The 16,751-nt window shown below is 29.9% G+C and overlaps 1 protein-coding gene across 1 annotated transcript; it reads left to right on the top strand.

Annotated features, from left to right (window-relative positions):
* The first annotated feature begins 4,051 nt into the window (after positions 1-4,051).
* LOC143196325 (uncharacterized) lies at positions 4,052-14,906 on the top strand. The gene is made up of 10 exons (XM_076403990.1): positions 4,052-4,804; positions 4,853-4,952; positions 5,320-5,421; positions 5,777-5,932; positions 6,111-6,161; positions 10,076-10,167; positions 12,718-12,817; positions 12,879-12,971; positions 14,611-14,766; positions 14,829-14,906. The coding sequence occupies exons 1-10, from the start codon at positions 4,065-4,067 to the stop codon at positions 14,904-14,906; spliced, it is 1,668 nt and encodes a 555-aa protein (XP_076260105.1). The 5' UTR covers positions 4,052-4,064.
* The last annotated feature ends 1,845 nt before the right edge of the window (positions 14,907-16,751 follow it).

The raw sequence follows: 16,751 nt of genomic DNA, 5'->3' as shown, positions 1-16,751 counted from the left end.
TTATATGTAACAGCAATAATCATGCAGGTCGAGAATGATATACAAGCAAGAAATATCTGGATACGTGCAGAAGTATTTTCTACAAGAACACCTTTGATAATGAACTCCATTAGATATATGGAAGAAGAAACAAATGATGGAAATGTCTTACATAGACTGGACAAGTGTTAAATATATTGAAAATTGACAGCTTAATTATTGATTAAGCGGCTCAGGGAGTGACACTGATTGAATGAAAATTTCCGTAGGTGAAATTGTGATCAAATGCAATGCTGACAAATATCGGGGCAGGATGATAAGGGTGGAAACAATAAAAGTTAACTATATAATAAACATAGGATAACTAAATATGCGTGCAATTGTTCAGAAAATATATGAGCATTTGGTTAAAATGTATGATGTGAGAAGAAATATTAACTCTTTGGCATATGGCAAATGTATTAGGGAAATGCAGTAATTAAATCTAGTATTATTAAGAAAGATGTATACAGGTAGTAACTAAAGTAGTAAGAAGAAACTAAGGATAAATACAGAGATGTTTAAATGACTTAACAAGAAAACATTGCAACAAAGGAAATAAGCACTAAACGTAAAATGTGCATATGCTCTTTAATGAAAGTAAACTAAAGTTAATTAGGTAGATTAGTGAATTAGACCAAAATATGTTATCAGTGAGTTATCTAGACTTTGTGAATAAACAAAATTTTGTCCAGCAGTATAGGTTTACATATACGGGATATATAAATTATCTAATACAGAGACGGACAGCTTGTCATATTTTTGAATAAACAAAAGGTACTATTATGGTTATTCATTATGGAATGTGTATAATGTAGTTTTAAATACATTTTAAATATATTAAGATATATTTTGTTCATTATATTTTCAAAATTACTGGTAGAGATTTATTTGAAATTGAAATTTTATTTTCTACAATATATATCAGATGTCGATGATACAGGTAATTAACTCATTTTTTCGGTCAAATCGTTAGCGAAGGTATCAAAATCTCTAAAAACATCAAAAATATTGTCTCCGTTGTTCTTCACTATAATTGAGAAACTACGATATCGATATAAATAAATTATCTATTATAATAGTATATATCATATCATATCATAACATCATATCTTGGATATCGAGGATTATGTCTGGAGATTACAGTGGTTCGATCATATTAAAAAAATATAATAGTAAAAATAAAAATCATATAGTAAAATTGATAGATATCGATATTCAAACAGAGTTCCTTGGCGAATTTATAGATTGATAAGTTTTCGAAGAAATAATGGACTGATTTCTAAACTTGTCTTGATGTACCCAAACCAGCTGCAAAACTATCAAATCAACCACATCTTCGTTTTAGACCCAAAACGGGAAGCCAGGTTAGATCAATACTCATCAACAATTACAAAATCAATCAAACGGTTGACTTCGGACTCTATGATCTCACCGCAATTCTTTGATACACACTATCTGGAAATGGCCATTTGATAAATATTAACTGCGTTAATGAACGGCTAGTTAATGGGGATTGCGTAAGTGTCATTAATCTGTATATATTTTCTTTGCAAGATCTATAACTCGTAACTATTTCACTCTACATTATAAAGAGACATTTTCTCAGAATAATAATCAAGTTAAAATATAATTTTTAGGTGCTTGTATGTATATTGATCAGCAACTAAACAACTTTACTATTAAATTTGACGAAATTGTAACATTTTTCTACTTATAATGCCACTTTTCCATTTAGTACTATTGAGTTATTCAGTGTACACAAATGTTAATAGAACGCACAAAATTGAATTTTCGACATGATTACTTTTGTTGCTTGACTTGAAGAAATATGCTTCTAATGCCCGTCAAATACTTTTATTCCCTTATTATGATTTAATCCCAAGAATTTAACAGTGGTTATCTTAATGTTAATGACAAAAAAGTGGCATGGAGGACCGAATATGTTTGAGAAACCAGTGAATTGCAGAACTTATTGGACGAAAATCCAGTTCATACTCTCAAATAATTTTTAGCCAGCTTAGAAGATGATGAATTAACTGTTTCGAGATGTTTACGTGCGATCTAAGATATGCAAAAGGAGAGTAAATAGTTACATATAATAACTGCGAATTGGCTGAAAGATGCAATTTCCACCTGTGTAGAAAATACTTTAAGCGTCTAATTTATTAATGAGTTTATTTATGTATAAGTGGATTACTAGTAATTGAAAAAGAATAGTTTCATTAGCTGGGACAACAAATATACTCGAAGTACGTATAAATTTTTTTGTAAAATCAAGTTATTTGTAAAAAAAGATAATTATAGGACAAAGAGATGAAAAAACATGACAGATTAGGAACTAGATGATACAAAAATGTAGTGCCTTATATTTATATATGTAATCTATGAGTCTGTAAAGTTATTTGAAAAATAGATTTTAAACCAGGCGTGTTTGTGACAGAGACAGGGAAAAGGTGAGTATTAGAGTTATGGGCCTATATCTTTTATAGAGACAATGAGGTCACCATCCGATACGTTTTCCCCCGTAGAAATGATTTCTAATCAGGCTGTGAGAAATGTAGTTAACTAAGGGGGATTAAGATAGCTTACTAAGGGAGAATAAAGGAAGGCTTACTAAAGGGAGTTCATTTAATTAATCACGAGCGTTCATGAATATTTCCATAGACAAATACCTATTTAAGGGAGACCACTTGATAGTGTAGAGTATTGTCGTTATTGTATGTTATTTAAACAAGTTAAACGACGTATTGTTTCGCAATAACGAGTAATAGAGGCAAAGTTACTCTCCTACAAGGCTAAGTCATACGTTTAGAGGGTAAATGGTAATACACTGGGAAAGCAACATCGTTCTTTTAACACGGTATACCCATGTTACTAGAAAGATGGGAAATATTTTGGTTATTATAGCACATGAGTTCAAAATTCCCGGGCCTAATACATACATGCGCTAGTTTTATTGCACCACTTTTTCAGTTAGTATCAACCTTCAGAAGGAAGCTGTTAAAATTTCATAATATTCTACTCATAAGTTTGTGAGTTATTGTGTTAAGAGTGACACTAGTTTTGTTAATTTCAAAACAATTAATCAAAAGGAATTTCGTGTTTTAAGTTTACATTCCTTCTTGATGAAAAAAAACCGCTCAAGCGAAGCAATGATTTCAAAGTATTATAAGAACTTCATTCCACCAGAAAAACAATAAAACTTTAGTTTGCTGACTTCAAACATGATTGTATAGACACCGATGATCCAAAACGCAGTCGATATCCAATGAGGTGGTAACATCAGAAGACAAAAAAATTCACAAAATCATTTTGAATGATTGAAAAGTGAAGTTGCGCGAGTTAGCTAACATAGTAAAGATATCAAATGGACGTGTTGGTTTTATATTGCATAAGCATTTGACTATGAGAAAGCTCTGTTCAAAGTTGGTGCCGCGTTTGCTCACTGTTGACTAAAAACAAGAACGCGTTGATGTTTCTGAGTAGTGTTTGGCCAGGTTTAAATGTAACAATCCGGAATTTTTCCCTCGATATGTGACAATGGAGTAACACATGGATCCATAATTTCACTCCGGAATCAAAATGATCATCATCAAAACAGCAGCTGGTGACAGACCTATCCTGAGGCAAAAGATAAATCGTTCTACAAAAGTGATATTGAAATGTTAGAGCAGCGTTAGAATGATTGTGTGGCTCTTGATGGAGATTACGTTGATGAATAAAGTCAATTCTGAAAAAAAAACGCGTTTTCTTAGTTCACGCCCTGGCTTTTTCAAACCATATGTTATATTGTTCAAAATTTCATAATACATGCCTAGTAATATTTTTATATTACTAGCCTGAATAATAAGGGATAACTTATACATACACTTCTTTACATGCAAAACTTATTTTTTAAATATAATATTTTCAATGATCTTTATTTTTGACGATTAATCATTGTCGACAAATAATATTTTAAAATACGTTCCTGTACCATATCAGCCTTATATAAAACCATTTTAAAATTCTCCGTCACTATATCCGAATTGTACACAAAAATCATGAAACACGCGAAACTGATCGAGTTGGCGAGATGGCACCTGATATTCATGGGCCTGTGGAATTTTAAAAAATCAGACCCGTCGCGAAGACGCCTTTATCTGCTTTACGATATATATAAAGCGTTTATACCCGCGTATATGATTTTATTCTTAATAAGCTTGATCCTAAATATGATACAGTTGATTGCGAATAAGGAAGAAATTGCTGATATTTTCCTCAGTGTCGCTTTTTTGTTGTCAAACATCGATATCACTTCAAAAATTTTAATTTTCATTAAGAATGACATACCCGATTGGTTATACCTCGTGTGCGATATGGAGAGGAACCTCTGGGAATATGGAACCGAAAAGATGAAAAAATATTATATGGGGCAGGTGAATCTGTGTAATATATTTGTAACAATTTCAACTGCAATGATAATAATTTCAATGAGTATTTTTATTATTTCCAAACTCCAACTGCTCTTTGTAAGTGAGATTGCACCCGGGAAGGGCCTATTCTTCATGTGGTTACCTTTCGATAAAACAAAAAACACCGTGGCCACTTGGACGATCGAGATATGGTTGTGTTATTTTAACGTTCTTTTATTCGTAACTGTTAAAATTACTATAATTACTTTAATTATATTTTTGTACACTCATCTACGAGTGTTACATATACGTATCAAAAACATTGGAGACAAACAAACTAACGAGGAAGACGTTATTACTTTTATTAAGCAACATCAACATTTAATCAGGTAAAATAAAATGTTGACTATTTACGCAGACTTAAACATTGTTTTCAGCTTGGAGAACAGAGTCAATGACTTATTAAAATATTTACTCCTACAGGAATACTTTCTAAATGCTGCTAATATTGCTGCTAGCCTTGTTCAAATTTTAGTCGTAAGTATTAGAACTGTGAATTAATTTCAGGGGAATTATGATGAAGTAGCTTAATTTATATTGCAATGGATTGGCAAATAGGTTTTACAATTAATTTGTAACATATAGTTTATTTAAGATATAATTGTAAAACTATATTATTCAAAATTACTACCGATATATAATTATATTTACTATACGTTGCATATCAACTAATTTTTTTTTGATCAGTAGCCTGTCATTAGAAAAAGCCAATATTAGAGTAGTAGTGATAATAAGTGAAGAAAAATATATGAAGAATACTAAGAAATCTTTATAATTTATTCACTATTTGTCTAAATTACTGTATGTAAAGGAATAATTATAGTTGCAAATTATTATATTTCAGCTAGAATCATTCCTGGAAATTCTGTATATGTGTCTTCATGGTCTTTACGCATCCTTTCAAATATTTGCACTTGGATGGGTAGCTAACGAAGTAAAGGAAGAGGTTTGTATTTTAAGATTTTCTTATTTGTATTATTAAATTACGAAATACCGACTCGAAAGTGATCACTTTGTATTAGTTAAAATAATATTGTAAATAGATAAACAGGTTTATGTAGGTATTAAGCTGAATTGTGTGTATAAAGTAGAATATAAAATACGTGTAGTAGATAGGTTAAATAAGGTTTTTGTTTATTTTTATTTAGTTATTACAACGATTATTATATACATATTTTATTTTAAAACGATTTTTTTTTGTGTTAAAAATCTAAGTTTAATTATTTTTTTAAATTTCTGAAGTCAATTCACTCAATTCAATTTTTTTTGTTAAAATTTTTTTTTTGGTTATAACTTTTTAGAGTATAGGTATCTCAGATGCTATTAGCAATTGTTGCTTCTACAATTGTACTATATCTACTCAGAAATCTCTTCTTATTACAATGATAAGAGCACAACGTCCTCTAATGTTGACCTTGGGTCCTTTTGGATCAATGAGCTTGAGTACATCTATATCGGTACGTATAATTAGATAATTAAATATGTATTATCATGATTTACTACTGTAATAAAAAAATAGAAAATGTAAAAATCGTGATGTTTTTCATTTTGACAGGCTAGTAGTGCTGCGCATTATTTGTTATCTGTTTCCATAGTTTGAGGTTTGTAATAATAAAATGGGTTGTTTTATTTCAGGTGGTAAAGGCTGCTTATTCTTATGCCACTCTTACTCTAAACAGATACAATGCCGACTGAGTTATGTTTTAGGTGTTTAGTCAGTATTTGAAAGCTTTTGAAATCACATTTGTATTACACGCTTATCAGTTATATGTTACCACCTCAAGCAACAAAACCAACGAATTTAAATTATTAATAAAGTTAAATGGCATTAAAAATGTGTGTTTCAATTATTAATATTTTATTTATTAAAATGTATGTTTTATTTCGTTTTTATTTCAGTATAGTGTTGCTCTATTTGAGCTTGCAATTGACCTAATCTTTTCAAAATTACCTCTTCTAAAATGTTGAAATTCTTATGCACGTAATTATTGAGAATATCTATTCAATATCTATAAAGACACATATTTCTAGATGATTTATTTTGAATATTTCGTTATTTATAGTTGTTGACGACAGAGTGTCGAATTGATTTATAAATCTCTTCTTATGGGACGTCTTATGATGTATTAGAATGATGTAGCATTTTTTTCTTGACACTATTGAAACAATAGATAAATTATTTCCAACATACTATTTAACGGTAACTATTTCCAAAAGAGTATTGTGATATATTTGGTTTGTATTTTATCAATGATAATTTAGTCGTCACTTACCAACATTTTTAGGCATAATTCCATTTTTATATTTAATTCAAAGAAACACCTTTTTCCGTGAGTTATTTACTAAAAAATATCCACCTAACTACATTTATAATATCACTAATTGTTTAGTTTGAAAGTTTGACGGATGTGTGTTTATATTTGGTAGAAATTGGCGAACTTCCATTGACATAAATATCTGATACTATCTATTATATAATATACTATCTATACTATCTACAATAAACTAGCTATTACAAATCTCTGAAAATGAATTTATCCTCGGACTATTACACTTGGGAATGGAATTATATATTTTTAATATCTGTATCTGTTATAGGTTAAATCTTTTGGTCACAGCAAAATTTCATACCAGCATGTATTGTGGGGCTGAATTTTTTTTTTGGCATCAAAGCGAGATATTTTGTTGATTACGATCTATATCCTCAAAAACTAATTCCCTAGTCATGAGATTAACTACACTTTCACCAAGAGGGATCGTGTATTTTGTCAGGACAGACTTGGTACGGTTGTGTCAATTTATGTTGGAATGCTTCTAACTTGATCAGCATGTATATTAGATCTAGGAATATTGCTTGTAATGTTATAAAATATATCTGTCTTCATGCTAATACTAATTTTTTAATATAAAATTACAATAGCTATTTATAGCAATTTAGGTACAATAGCAATTTTAGAAAAAGTATCTTTTTGTCATATCCGGCCACATGAGAGGGGCAGTTGTCACAATAAGTGGGATTAATGATGGCATACATCAATAATCTTAAGATCGGTATTTTATTATTACTCTTACTACTTTACAGCTAATTAATGCTATTCGTGTCTTATTTATGGCTTTGATTTACACCAATCAAGAAATGTGGTCAATTAAAAATAACAATAATCGTATATATAACTTAAAACAAAAAGGGGTTATTCATCTGTGATCAAAACTAAAAATAATCATTTCTAAAAGATCTTTAGTACAATATAACTAGACTTATCACATTTCTTGCATATACTACCGTCTGTGCATTCTATATGAGACTAGAGTCCACATTTTCCTTGCCATTGCAGGCACTTTTCTCCAGGTCTATCAGTTAGTGTGCTCTCCAACACAAACGAGATAAAAAACCCTTCTTTATTTGATGATTCCAGAGATAGCATTTTTGCTTCTTTTCCATTACCCTTCATCGGTTTGCCAATATTATAACACATGGCCTGAAAATACCCTGGCTTAACAAAGAAATTTATATTTTGCTTCAAATTAGGCCTGTTACCCTGGCACCTGTGCTGTCCACTCAGATGACGTGACGAATTCCATGTTTCATCCATTGTCATATATCGACGTAAAAATTCCGGTTTGTTACGTTTAAACATGGCCAACAACTACTCAGAATCATCAACACGTCCTTGTTTTTGGCCAATAGTGAGCAAAAGCGGGGCCCACTTTGAACAGAGCTTTCTCATAGTCAAATGCTCATGCAATATAAAACAAACACGTTCTTTTGATATCTTTACGATGTTAGCTAACTCACGCAACTTCACTTTTTAATCATTCAAAACGATTTTGAGGATTTTTTTTGTGTTTTCTGCTGTTACCACCTCATTTAAATGTTCTCTGCATTCTGCATCATCGGTGTCTCTACGACCACGTTTAAAGTTAGTAAACCAACGTTTTGTTGTTGTTTCTGGTGGAGCGGATATTTTACAGCACTTTTAAAGCTTTTGCTTCGCTTGAACGGTATTTTTCCCATCAAGAAACAGTGTAAAACTAAAACACGAAATTGTTTTTGATCCATTGTTTTGGAATAACAAAAGTAGTATGTTACTCTTACCACAATAACTCACAAAAGTCTGAGTAGAGTATCATGAAATTTGAACGGCTTTCTCTTGAAGGTTTAGTATTAATTGAATAATCTGTGAATACAATAAATATAGCTATTATATGTATATATGTTATATATCGTTGATTGGTGTTTCAAGTGTATATGAATTTTGCTGATTTTTTTTAATAGTTCGAAAAAATCCAAATTACTCTTCCACAACTTTATTTTATTATTCCCATACATTACAATAAAGATCAAATATGTAAATATTTATTCTATTAAAGTCGCTCTTTTGTACATAATTAAGTATTTTTAACGTATATAACATAATATATATTTATTTTTTTTACTATTTAACTTATGTAGTCACTTACCCTTTTGTATAGATTCCAAAATGTTTATCAAGCTCATGTATCGCTACATTTTAAAAGCGAATAAAATTATATATATATATATATATATATGTATATAATAATAAAAATATATCAACAATAAATAAACCATAAAACTTTTCTTTTTTCCTTTTAAATTTGTTTTGATTTAAAAGAAAAGTCGAAGTTGAAGACCGTAAATTTATAATTTTAAAATTAGTTTAATTTCAACTCTTGATAGCACTATTGTTAGTAACATTTTTTTAAATATTTAATAGATATTAACATTTCAATAATTGAACAATTAATACCGGAAAGTTATAAGGAATTTTTTTAAATGAATATATTATGAAGAAAAGTTTCAATAAGACAAAAAGTTTTTGTATTCCTGATCGGTCACGAACTTTAATTAATTTAGAAAAAATATTTTTTATATAAAAACTATCTCTACTGAACATTAACGGCCAAATGAGTGCCGAAACGTCGCCATGATCGGTAATAATGAAAAACTGATTAGTGTTACTAAATTATACATGATATTCGTTGGTATGTGGAGGTTTGAAGAATCTAATACGAACAAATTTTTGGTGAAATGTTATAACAAATATTATGCCACTTTTGTTTATATTCTATATATTCTATTTATGAGTATGCTCTCGATGAATATGATAGTTTTGCTAAGAGATGGAGATCCGCGTAAACAAATGGCAGCCACATTGAGTGTTTTAGTTGCCGTTATAGATATCGTAATTAAATTGTCAATATTTAAAAAATATAAAATAGAAAAATTGTTCCGTATTGTGAAACTGATGGAGAGCGATGTATGGAATTCTGGTAACCGGGATATCATTGCTTTCTATAAAAAGCAAGTCGTATACTGTAGATCAACTTGTATATTATTGGCCGGTGTTACTATTGTGACTTCACTTGCTTTTGCCAGTGCAAGTTTTCAGAGTATTATTCAGAGTAGCGACGCTATAGAAGATTTCATGTACCACATATGGCTACCTTTTGACAAAAAGAAACACGTGATGATTGTTATTCTGCTAAATTCTTGTTTGCTATCTTATAGTTGTATTATGGTTCCAACAATTAAACAGGCTTTGTGTAGCTTAATGATATTTTGTTCAACTCATCTACAGATTTTGCAATACAAGGTGAGGAATAGGAAATTTAATGGAGATTCGACGACAGCCATTAAAAGTTATATTCACGAACATCGCTTTCTTATATGGTAGGTGTTATACTCAGGTAATATCATTTTATTAGCATTTCAGAATGCATTTAGTCGCTTTATAGTATGTCGATAGTAATACCATTTCATGAAAACGAATTAATTTTTCAGCTGTTTAGATCTGAGTATATCTTCTGAATATTATGCTGCATAGCCATATTAGGCATAGTAATACGCCTGTTTAACTTACAATTTTAGCGATTGTAAAAATGAGTGATGATTGAAATTAAAACACACTTTATATAGTTGTGAAATTATATTTAATTATATTAATTGCTGTTATAAAATAATCAAGTAAAATAATAGTATGTATGTTTTCCATCATACTCACTGATGCTAGTTCAAAATATCTTAACAATAAAAATTATAATAAAAGTACTATAATTATGATAATTATTAAAACTTTAAGGACTTCAGAGAACCATATATAATAATATAAATATATATGATAAATATTATTTCCTTTTAATTAAATAAATTGAATGATAATTGAAATAAAATTCGTAGTCAAGAAAGGTTTATTAAAGGATCTTTTAAAGAACACTATTTATTAAGTAAATAAGTAAAATAACTTTTGAGATGCGGGAGAGAAAACAAGCTTGTAAATTAAATACAATTTATTTTGAATGTGCAATTTATATGGAAAATGCATGTACTTACTATTAACGAAAGGTGTAGATTAGCTAATATAGACAGGAATTCTATGCTTTCACTAATTCTTCAATTAATACAATGATTTCTTCAATGTTTCTTCAATTAATGCTAATTTTTTTATTTCTTCTTCATTCAATTCAATAGTGTCTTCTTCAAACAATTCAATACTTTCTCTCAGCAGTACTTTATTCTTCTCATTTTCAATAATACTCTTTTCCTTGGTGTTCATGCAAATTGCTATCAGACTGTCTTTTCCTTGTGAATGCATAATTTTATCGCTGAACCTCCTACCTCGGGTTCTTGGTGGTGGTGGACAAGGCTGGTCCAGGAATCCCTTTTCTGTATCCTGATTCGCTGAGAATATCGGGGTGGGAAACACTCTTCCAGCTAGGAACTTCTCACACTGATAAAACATGTGAATTTCGAACTCTTAAGGAATTCCCAAACATTTCACGATTTCGGGTCTTCTTGATATATTTATGGTTAGGCGCCATAAAGAGTCCTCTACCAGGTCTAACATCCGACACGTTTCGTCCAGCCTCGGTACTTAAACCCTCGTTATCCTAAACACTTGACAACGAGCCGATGGGAATCATCCTTGTTTGTTGTTCTGTTTACTTGTTATCTTTTTACCTGTCTATATTTACCAGACGTTCAATATACTGCGAACTACATACTTATGAGTGATAAGTGAAATGGTGATTCTTTTCTTACTCTGTTAAATGCATTTTCAAATCAAATCTAGTTATATGTATTTTTTTGCGTTAAACTTTTCAACTATTTGTCTTATAGCAAATACAAAGTCTTGTATACTTTTTCCCTTTAGGAATTCACTTTGCAATTCTGTTACTGATTTACATATTACTGATTTTAGACGGTTTTCTATAATTTGTTTCTCTTTCCATACTCTGTCGCAAATGCCCACTAATAACTTAATATGGTAGTTTTTGGGCCCATTTTGCTCAGAATTTTATGACACTAACTTATCTAACACTTCAGTTTTCTTAGTATATCTTTAATTAATTAATTTGTATCTTATCTGTGCTCTAACATTTTCTTCTTGTTGGTCGGTATATATATTCGTATGTTGATTCTTGCGGACAAAGCAATTCCTCCAAGAATTTTTTTCATCTCTTATTTATTTTTTCATGAGTTAATTCAGTTATAATGCATTTAACCTTTTTTATCTTTAATGTGTCTATGATTATAGGCCTTTTCTCTATTATTCGTTTTATAAGAGTAATAATAAAAAATAATTGTAAATATAAAAGTCATCGAACTTTTGCAGTCCCATTGCAATGCGTTACGATTTTTAAAATAAATTGGTTTTAGTAATTCATTATCTTCTACATATATCTACATATAACAACTACTTTTATGACATTTGCCATTAAAACAAACAGAGGGTTTTTCAATAAAGGCGGGTGGATGTCGACGCCCTTTGGCGACCATGTTGTTTCGAAGGCGTCTGTTTAAACTTTTATTTATTGTCACCGATGCTAGTTAATTGTTATCAAATGACTATAAGCCACACTTAGTATTCCCAAAAATGTCCTATTTTTATATTGTTATCTATAAGTGCTATCAATAAGTAGTTTAAATAAGAAGAATGCAACAGTGGGCATATTTTATGAACGACTTGTTCACGCTGTACTAACTTCTTGTAGGGTTTTCTGAAGTGACATTCAAAACACACTTCTTTATTTATGTAATGAAATATAACTAACTAAATAATTAAAAGTAAAATATAACCCTTTGCTCAAATTTCAGTTTCGGTGATTTTCATCTTGCAACGCTTTGAACATGTAAATCTGTATATAATATATGGCTTCTATGAATATCTTGATCAGGTTGTTAATATTCTCTATTAGATATAATATTACTTGTGTGTTTTAGGTTTATTGAAACTTTTGACAAATCAACTAGTTTTGTAATGTTGCTGGAGTTTTTGTTCAATGCTCTAAATCTTGCTGCTATTATTCTAGATCTCCTTACTGTACGTGAAAATATAATCTATGTACAGATACTCTACACATATAAATAAAATATCGTTTTAGACTGATGCTATGATGTTTCCTGCTTTTTATGCTATTTTGGCAACAATACAGATCTTCATTTTAGCTTGGAATGCTGACCAAATTAGATACCAAGTATGTATAGTTTGTTTGGCTCATATTTTAATAACATTTTATAATCTAAATATATTAGGTGATTTAACAAGTATCAAACATGCGAAGATAGACAACGTATTCTAAATATTAAACTCTATGGTTTTAACATTGCTTTATAGTGACCATTATTCAGTATATGCAGACGCTAATGATTGAATACTCAAAATTGTATTTTCGACACATTACTTTCGTTATTGTTGACACATTTCAATAAATCTGCTATCATTGATGGGCCCTTCAAACACTTTTAGATATGCATGTTGATACTGTCTCGTTATATCCCGATTATCGATTTCGGTTTCAGCGATTTAAAAATGATGATGTTGATGTCATTGACAAACAACGACCTAGAAAACTAAAAAAGTTTGAAATGCGATTTGCTGCTAAGCCAGCGTGGTTTTGACATTGTATTGCAATGCTATCAGAAATATGAGTAAAAGTTGTAGAAAATGATGGAAAATATTTTAATTAAAAATTAAAATATATTTACAAGCACCTAATGTCCATTATGATCATGTGTCGATTATAGCAACCTATGTAATTATTAATGACATTACTTAAAGTATATAAAATATTTTTAACAAAAAAATTGAACCGACTTCAAAAAATAAATAAGAAACTCACTAAAAAGTAAAAAATACATAAATCCATATTTAACCTATGTACTACACGTATTTTATATTCTACTATATACACACAATTTAGCTTAATACCTACCTACACCTATTTATCTATTTGCAATATTATTTTAACTACTACCAACTGACCACTTTAAATTCGGTACAAGCAAAAAATTAGATTTGTTTTGTTCGTAATTTAGTTTTGTGTATATGATATAAAATTATATTATTATTTTTGAATTGTTTAGGCTCGGCCTAGGTAATTCCAATGGATCCACCTCGGAAGTGCATTCTTTCGAATAAGAAATAATTTTGATAATCGGTCCATAATTGACGAAGAAATCGGTGAATATACTATAAAAAATAAATACACAGTTGAAAATAGAACCTCCTCCTTTTTCAACTGTGTTTTACAGTGGACAAGGACAACTATTTTTTGAAATGTTTATTAAATATTTTAGTATAAACATATGAAAAAATATGAACAGCATAGGTTGATTAAAAAGTTTCAATTGGCATCATGACAACGTTAAGATATTTCAATTATGAGGGTACACGTATGTATTTCCATTTCTTTCCTTCTTTGTTTCTATTATATTGTTTTTTAAATCTATTTTGATAATGTTATTACAACTTGTAAAAATTTAATAACATTTTGAGAGCTGCTCCCATAAAGAATAGAAATTAAGAAATATAAACATAATAAGAACATACTGAATCAAATTTTCATTCGATCGTTTGAAATTAGTTTTATGATTATTAATGATTGTTGTTATGCCTAACATTGTTTTTCATCTTCTTTTTGAACTTGAAACAATTCACACAAAATGTAAGGGTAATCGAGTAATATCCATTATTGTTTATCGGGCAAGTATTAATGGAAATAATAAATCCATCAGACTCATTGAATTATATGAAGAATTCGTAACTTTTTCTAATAATAACTATTACAATTTTTTGGATTTTCTTTATTAAAAAATATTTTGAATTTATCTTAGAGTTTAGCTGTCGGAGATGCATTTTATGAAAGTATTTGGCATTTGGAAGACGTAGACACTCAAAAATTATTGATACTGATAATTTTAAGAACTCATAAGCCGTTAATGCTACATTTGGGACCATTTGGACCTATGACAGCAGAAACAGCGGTAAATGTGAGTAACAATGTATTTATGTATTAGAATAACATGATATTTGCAAATATTTTCTGTTTTAGACAATGAAAGTGGCTTATTCGTGTGTTACGTTGTTGACGAAGCAATACAAGAGAAAACAATATTTACAAGCTCCTTAATGTTCCGCTACTCCTGTAACTAGCTACCACTCCACTAATGCTCTTAATGACATAACATGAATCAACTTAGAAATGTGTGTCCAGCGTATTTTACTCTCTTTTAAAACTACTTTAGCGAGTTCTGCAATATGTCAAGTAGTTATAATGATACATATGTTATATGTTATTAATGGACCCATAGAAATAATGTGTTGGCACTTATTACTAATAGAACGACTATACAAGATGTAATAACATTACCATAAAATTAAGAACTCTGTGACTTTTGATTGACATAAAAAGATAACTTACAGTAACACATATAACATATATTTTGGTAAATATAATCAAAATGGTCTATAACGCATTTACCCTTTTTCTAATATCTTTTAGTGTATTTAATTTTAATGAGATACATTGAAATTCCTGATTCTTTTAATGTCTTTATAGTGAAAGCAGACATGTTCTTGTTTAACACAAAAATGTATTGTGGTATGTAATAATCGTTTTTCAAATTTTGTTCTGAAAATTATGGATCGAATAATTCAAATGTATAATTTATGGCAAAAATTTTCACTATAGCCTAAAAGGTATTCTTCAAAAATAAAATGGGTAATGAAATAGAGTTTTACTTATTCATTTTTTTTGCTTTATGTTTACTCTGCTTAGTCTGACATCATCGATATAATATCAAATGAAATAGAAGACCTACAGAAACATTTTTAACTCGTATTAAGGCACCTAGACGATGTCTTCATGTACACGATTTTTAAAATTATTTATTTCAATATGTCCATTAGTTAGGCGGGATAAAGCCGAATGAGTTCTAAGATGATATTAGGCGATTACGTGTATTTTTTTCATTATAAAAAAGCATTTTGCCCTGAATGTTGCGGAATTTTCCATACAAGCTTCAACAGTGTTTCCTTCAAAAGGCCTCTTACAACGCGTGGTCGAGCGTTATCATACAGGAGGTTTATTTTGCGCGCCTGTTACATGTCTCATTCAACTAGTTCTATTGATATTGGTCACACATATGAAGCAACAGTTTTATTGGGTTTTAGCAGTTCATAATAAATTAGATATTGCTGATATGGTAATAATATGTATGGTATTAATAATAATTATATGCCATAATTATTAAGCATTAGTAGCAGATCACATTTTATCACACGATGCTTCAGGAAAAACTCTTCTTTTTTACCTGACCAGTAATGAAATCGCGATATTGAAACAGTTCGATAAGATATTTTAAGTCAATTCGTGTGGTTGCAATTTTTCCTCATTTTCCTATAGCATAAAAACGTTAAACAATTGATTCATCAACTGCTAAGCTGCCTGACGATTATTTGTGAATTTTGTAACTTTTCGTTCAGTAAATCTTTCAATTAATTGTTTTTTATTGATCTTTTAATGCTGTTTCTTCCTTTGACGCAAAATTACTGTTTTTGGTGTTATTAGATAGAATACTGTTTTTTTTTAATACTTTAAAGTCTCCTTTTTACCAACGAGGGTTTATCTGGATTGGACCTACAGTTTAACGAGGGCTCCGAACCACGGTCCTCGGCATTAATCCTACCGACTGGCGAGTGACCAACTTAAACATCATCCCAGAAAACATCCGGCCTTACCCAGCGTGGTTACTGGCGTGCCTGGGATCATCTTCTTTGTCGGATTCTACATTATTGTCTAGGACAATCACAAATATTAAACAATCATAAACATAAATTTAAGACCATGCCCCAGCAAGATTCGAACCCGCGCCAACCAAACCGACAATGGAATATTGTTATTTTATGTAGAGAAATATCCAAAATCAACAAATGTATTAAATTTAGCTCTTACTATTTAACTATTTGACTATTT

The sequence above is a fragment of the Rhynchophorus ferrugineus genome, unplaced genomic scaffold (assembly GCF_030347505.1).
Source record: "Rhynchophorus ferrugineus isolate W39M unplaced genomic scaffold, kcgeb_rfMv2 rfM4, whole genome shotgun sequence".
Lineage (NCBI taxonomy): Eukaryota > Metazoa > Arthropoda > Insecta > Coleoptera > Curculionidae > Rhynchophorus > Rhynchophorus ferrugineus.
Note: the sequence above shows the minus strand (reverse complement) of the source record. Positions and strands in the feature narration are given on the sequence as shown.